The sequence below is a fragment of the Brassica napus genome, chromosome C7, assembly GCF_020379485.1.
Source record: "Brassica napus cultivar Da-Ae chromosome C7, Da-Ae, whole genome shotgun sequence".
Taxonomy (NCBI): Eukaryota; Viridiplantae; Streptophyta; class Magnoliopsida; order Brassicales; family Brassicaceae; genus Brassica; species Brassica napus.
In genome coordinates this window covers 33,935,259-33,942,214 of record NC_063450.1, presented here as the reverse complement: position 1 = coordinate 33,942,214, position 6,956 = coordinate 33,935,259, and the positions used below count along the sequence as shown (strand labels likewise).

The 6,956-nt window shown below is 32.9% G+C and overlaps 1 protein-coding gene across 1 annotated transcript; it reads left to right on the top strand.

Annotated features, from left to right (window-relative positions):
- Positions 1–261: 261 nt before the first annotated feature.
- On the top strand, positions 262–4,634 carry LOC106411075 (potassium channel KAT1). Its single transcript, XM_013851758.3, has 10 exons — positions 262–1,060; positions 1,149–1,364; positions 1,449–1,604; positions 1,696–1,753; positions 2,013–2,330; positions 3,059–3,298; positions 3,385–3,483; positions 3,572–3,790; positions 3,885–4,335; positions 4,424–4,634. The coding sequence occupies exons 1-10, from the start codon at positions 882–884 to the stop codon at positions 4,552–4,554; spliced, it is 2,067 nt and encodes a 688-aa protein (XP_013707212.2). The 5' UTR covers positions 262–881; the 3' UTR covers positions 4,555–4,634.
- The last annotated feature ends 2,322 nt before the right edge of the window (positions 4,635–6,956 follow it).

Here is a 6,956-nt window from a genome sequence, read left to right as displayed (position 1 = left end):
GTAACTTTTTAATCTTTGATCTTTTGTCGTTTATCATAAAAATCAGTTTTATTTTACCCTGATAATATGGTAGTATGTATGAACGATTGTCGTAGTTAGACTAATGATTAGTTTTGAGGATGAGGAAAAAAGAGAAGATATACTTCAAAAAACAGTAGAAGAAGAGAAAATAATTTTGTTATTCTGAAAGAAAAACTATATACTCTGGCCCCTTCAATATTCGGTCAAAATGCCATTTTCTTTCTTTATTTTTCTTGCTTGGTCCCATATCTTGATTCTCAAAATGAACAGACCATTATTTTTCATGGCCATTTGGTCCTTTCAATTAACACACACCAAACACCAAAACATACCTTCTTTCTCTGTGTGTGGTATGTCTATATATCACTCCCACCATCAAATGCTGAGAAGGTGTATTTCACACAAGAGTCATAACTCTCATCAACTAGAAATTTCCCAAAACCATATTGCGTCTACTCTTCTTCTTCTTTATGTTGGATATCGAATCTGTTTCCTTTCAAAAGAAACAAACCATGAGCATTATTTCTTCCACAAAAACCCAATGTTTACCACTTAAATTCTGTCTCATCTCTTAAGATCTTTCTGTTTCACACACCATTCTGTTCCGTTTTTTCGGCTTCTTGCTCACCATTGTTGCTTCTTGCATTTAAACCTTTTGGACCATTCCTCTGAAAAAGAGAAGATAAGCAATTGGGTCAGAGCAAGTTGCTATAAAGGTCCTAACAGAAACTTTCCCGTGTTATTCATCACAAGCTTCATCACTATTTATAACCTACCACCTTGCCAAGAAAAAAAAGCCTTCACCTGCAAGAAACAGCCTTTCACATAGCATTTTTTTCTTATAAGAACTGATTAACAAGATGCCAATCTCTTGTACCAGAAACTTCTTTGAAAGATTCTGCGTTGAAGATTACAATATTGACAACATTAAACAGAGTAGTTTCCTCTCCGCCGATCTTTTGCCATCTCTTGGAGCTAGAATCAACCACTCAACCAAGCTCCGTAAACATATAATCTCTCCTTTCAATTCAAAATATAGGCAACTTTCTACTCTCTACTCTTTTTAATGTAAATCTTGACTAAACAAGATTATGTTCTATTTTTTTTAATCCTCTGTTTCATTACAGAGCATGGGAGATGTGGCTTGTCCTTCTAGTTATCTACTCAGCTTGGATATGTCCCTTTCAATTTGCTTTCATCACCTACAAAAAAGACGCGATTTTCATCATCGACAACATTATCAATGGCTTTTTCGCCATTGATATTGTTCTCACCTTCTTTGTTGCCTATCTTGATAGCCACTCCTATCTTCTAGTGGACGATCCCAAGAAAATAGCAATAAGGTGACAAATTAACTTAGCTTGAAAAACCTTTTTTATAAGTGAATCAGATTCTTGAAAAAATCTTGAAAAATATAACGTTTTCAGATACCTTTCTACTTGGCTCGCCTTCGATGTGTGTTCCACTGCACCGTTTCAGCCACTGAGCCTACTGTTCAACTACAACGGCAGCGAATTAGGCTTCAGAATTCTCAGCATGCTCAGGTTATGGCGGCTCAGACGAGTTAGCTCGCTGTTCGCAAGGTTTATTTCAATGTTTAAAGACCATATTCTTCTTAGGGTTTGATCAAGAAAGTGTTTTCTCAACTTCTCTAACTCTTCAACTTCACTTCAGGCTTGAGAAAGATATACGTTTCAACTACTTCTGGATACGATGCACAAAACTCATTTCCGTAAGTCAAACATATTTTTTTTTTTTTCAAAGACTAAGAAGTTTTGGGTTCAAATGCCGTACACACAAATCATATTAAATTAGTTGTTATTTTAGAGAGCAAATTCTTCCAACAAAACTTAAATAATGCTATTCTTTAAACATTTAATAGGTGATCCAAGAGTTTTAGTCTGCAAAAAATAAAGTATTTCATTTGTAATAATAGTAACTTGCTCTTAAAAATATCGATCTCAGGTCACTTTTTTTTTTTTGACTGACAGGTCACTTTGTTCGCTGTACATTGTGCTGGATGTTTCAACTACCTGATCGCAGATAGATATCCTGAACCAAGAAAGACCTGGATTGGAGCTGTGTATCCAGATTTCAAGGAAGCAAGTCTCTGGAATAGATATGTGACTGCTCTTTACTGGTCTATTACGACGTTAACTACCACTGGATATGGAGATTTGCATCCTGAGAATCCAAGAGAAATGCTCTTTGACATTTTCTTCATGATGTTCAACCTCGGCTTGACGGCTTACCTTATTGGAAATATGACCAACCTCGTCGTTCACTGGACTAGCCGAACCAGAAGCTTTGTAAGTCTGATCCTTTGATTTTTATTTAGGCATGTTCATTTCAGAACAAAGAGTTGGGTATAGCTAATATGAATAGGGTAATCAGTGCATTAAAATTACTATTTGAGATATAAAAACTTTAAAATTAAGTTAAATTTTATTTTGTTTTTGAAAATATAAATCCAAACAAGTTATTCGAATAGCCAAATAATCTATATTTAAAATATACCATTTAAATTATTTTTACCCTAACAGATCATTTCTATTTAGTTCATTTATTCTCTAACACACTTTTATATTTTTTCCTCAAATATAAATGGATTTTGAGAGAGCGTATATTTTTAAAGTGAAGGAATTATATAAATAGAAAAATAATATTTTACATAAATAGAATAGAGGAAAATAGCATTTTCTGTAAATAGATGAAGAAATAGCATTTTTATTTTAAAGAAATACACGGGAGCAAAATTACCACCATTTTAGAAAATTTAATTTGTGAAGAAAAACATAAAAATTGATTGTAGATGGTATTACATGACAATCTTAGGTAGTTGTCTCTTGTTTAAATTGGTAGTGGTAGGGTTGGGTAACCTGATCCGAAATGCACATGCATATGTTGATTCTCCCTCAAATTAAATGTTCAACCTACTGAAAGTTAGATACACGGTGAAATATTTTACTTGAACTATAATCATCATCAATATTAATTAGTTCAAACTAGACAAATACTCATTCTTTTTGTTCAACAGAGAGATACGGTGAGAGCTGCTTCAGAGTTTGCTTCAAGAAACCAACTCCCACATGACATACAAGACCAGATGCTCTCACACATTTGCTTAAAGTTCAAAACAGAGGGCCTGAAACAACAAGAAACCTTGAACAATTTGCCAAAAGCAATCCGGTCTAGCATTGCAAACTATCTCTTCCTCCCCATTGTTCAAAACATTTACCTTTTTCAAGGAGTTTCTCGAGATTTTCTCTTTCTACTGGTAAAATTATATTCTCTAACTTTTTTTTAGATTTAATATCAATGTAAACCTAAGAGGTTTCATGAAGTTACCTTTTTATGTTTAAGGTTTCAGATATAGATGCTGAGTATTTCCCACCTAAAGAAGACATAATTCTACAGAACGAAGCGCCTACAGATCTTTACATTTTGGTCTCAGGAGCAGTGGTGAGCTAATTATATCGATTTATAAGTTAAAATGTAAAGAAATGGAATTGAAAAAAGTACCTTCTGACATTGTGTTTTATTGTTACAGGACTTTGCATCTTATGTCGATGGTCATGATCAAATTCAAGGGAAAGCAGTTATTGGAGATACGTTTGGAGAGATTGGAGTTTTATGCTATAGACCACAACCTTTTACGGTAAGAACAACAGAGTTATCTCAAATACTACGCATAAGCAGAACATCACTGATGAGCGCGATGCATGCTCATGCTGAAGATGGACGAGTTATAATGAACAATCTCTTCATGGTATGTGAGCTAAAACCAGATTCTTAAAAATTTATGTATATATTTTAATTTAAAAATAATAAACAAACCCATTTTTTTCTTACAAAACTTGCAGAAACTTAGAGGACAACAATCAATAGGAATAGACGCTACAAATAATGATCAAGAAAACAGACATTTCCAACGAATGGGATGGGAAGAGTGGATGGATTCAAGAATAGATTGCAAGGGTTCAGATGTTTCAAACTCGACTTCCGAAAATGGAGAAAAGGCTCTGATGGATGCCATTCACAAGGGAGATATTGAAATGGTTAAGAAGCTACTTAAACGAGGGATTAACATAGAGGAACCAAAGGTTCTAACAGAAGCAAAAGGAGGAAACTCAAATAGCGAAACCAAACAAAGAAGTAACGATTCAGATCACTGTTGTAGCTCCAGCATCCAAGCTAAAGTAAAAGATAAGAGAGTTACTATTCACATGTTGTCTCAAGAGAAGGATCCACAGCGCCATAACGGGAAGTTGATACTCTTACCTACATCTATAGAAGAGCTTCTAGGTCTAGCAGGTAAGCTCTGAAAATAATCAAAATGAAGGGGAAAAAACCCTCCCTTGTGAAAAAAGTTTCTAACCAGGAAAATATGGGAATTGTGTAGGTGAAAAGTTTGGAGGATGCAATTTCACAAAGATCACCAATGCAGAGAATGCTGAGATTGATGATTTATGTGTCATTCGGGACGGTGATCATTTGTTTTTTCATCAAATTGAGTTTGAAGGTAGAAATTGAAACTTGTCTTCCTTCATTAGAGCACTGTATATTTGCGGCAATATAATTTTACCCGGTTTCATAGAACAATTCGATTATCATAAGCAGTCTCAAAACTGATATTGATTGACACTAAAATATGTGTAACATCTAATTTTTTTTAAAAAAAAATAGTTATGTAAAACAAGATAGGTAATGCGTGAATAAGTTTCGTACATAAATTATTATTGTTTGTTGTTCTTCTTTTCTGAAACAACTGTACATTAGTTTTGGAAAATTAATTTAAGAACAACAAAGAATAACCTTCTTTAATCTACGCTAGAGCTTGATCTACGCTTGTTTATTTTTACTTTTTATAAATAAATATTTATTAAGTGATAATATATATTTTTAAAATTTACCTGTTTTAAATCATTTTAATATGATATTTACGTACATAATATTTTTATAGTTTATATTGACTAATTTTATTTTATCTTGTAAACCGTCAAATGTATCATTCACATTTTTATAATATGACATGTACGTCCGCTTAAATGTAAATTTTATTTTTCTGATCAAAATTTTCTGATAACGTGTATAATAAAATTGTTTTATATACTATTTAAAATCTGGTGTGATATATTTTATACTCTTCAACATTTATCTACTGGATTTACATTTGGCTATTATTTAAATTAAAATATAAATATAATGTTATATTTATATATTAATTTATATTTTAGTTATATATTATATAAATGATCTTTTGTGACTTTTAATTTTTAGATATTACTAATAAATAATGAAAAATATAACTATATAGCTTAAAAAAATAATATATTCTAAATTTAATAAATTGGTACCTAAATCAATTTAGGTGGTGGATTTATTATTATTTTTTCATGTTTATTAATTAATTATGTATAATATAACATTAATATGTCTTTTGTCAACTTAACATTAATATAACATTAATATATCAAAATCGATTTTTATGGTTTAAGGTTGTTTCCGTAATAAATATATCATTTTTTCACGTTTATTAATTAGTTATTTTAAGTTTATGTTTTAACATTAATTAGTTCGAAAATCAATTTAAGTATGTTTTATGGTTGTTTAATTTGAAAAGAAACTTAATCTAACTTAAGAAATATACTTAATCTAAACAAATCAATACTTGTTATGAACTTAAGTTTTAGGAATCTGTAAGTTGTGTATATTATTTACTTAATCATAAGGTGTCCTTATATATATGGGAGTTACAAAGAGATAAAAGGAAAGACATAAATATGGAAAGTGTACAAATACAAGGAAAAAGAAATAGGGTTTCCTTTTCTCTAAAGCCTAAGCCGTCTCTCTCTCCTCTTCATGCGGCCGCCTCTCTCTCTCTCTCTCTCTCTATGGTTGGGCCGTCTCTCTCTCTTGGTATTGGGCCGGTTATAGACCGGGCCGGTTATAGACCGGGCCGGTTATGGACATCCATCATATGGTTTATAACACTCCCCCTTGGATGTCATAACCATACAGAATTCGTAATACGCTTTGGATGTTGCCTCATTAAAACATTACCAGGAAAACCCAGTGGGACAAAACCATGGTTAAGGAAAAAAAGTACAACACGCATTACTCCTCCTGTTCTGAACATCACTGAAAATCTTTCAATCTACGTATCCCAATCTCCGTAAATGTCCTTCAAGTTGGCGCATCCCAACCTGATGGTTGAGCTTCATGGATAACAATGACTAATGGTCTCAATATCAAGGCAAGGCGTCAATAGTACTTAAGGTTAGAGACGTGTATGTCTTTAGTGCCTTATGGTCGAACATGAGCTAAACATATAGGAGATTCTCGGCAAGAACACATGTCCGGCCTAGTATGGCTTGTCTATTACATCAAGGCGCCAATGGTACTTGGGTAATGGACTTTACCGGACCAAAGACATATTTCTTGTCCTTCTTGGGACCAAAGGATCCGTGTCCAAGTCATGGATATTCACGACCATGTCCTTCTTGTGGACCAAACAAATCAGTGTCTAAAACAAGTGATCTCACGCCCATGTACTAGATAATGGGTGAGACTGGTCCACATTAAATCCCTTGAGTATTTTTTTCTGTATATACTATTTGATGCACAATGATTTCATTGTTAATGTACTCAAGCTGTAGTCCCAAACAAAACTTTGTTTTCCATGATCTTTCATCTCAAACTCTTTCTTGAGATATTCAATTGTTTGGGAAATTGTACCCAGAGGTTCCTAGGATATTCAGATCATATACTTTGATGAATATCAATATTTTTCTCGAGAATTTGCTGTACTTTCAGCTCAATACCCTCTAGTACTTTCATTATCCAGTGGATCATATAAATATGCAGCCACTACATCAATTTGCTGCAAGTCTATTTTTTTCTCTCTTATATAGCCAGACTTATGAGAAATCTAA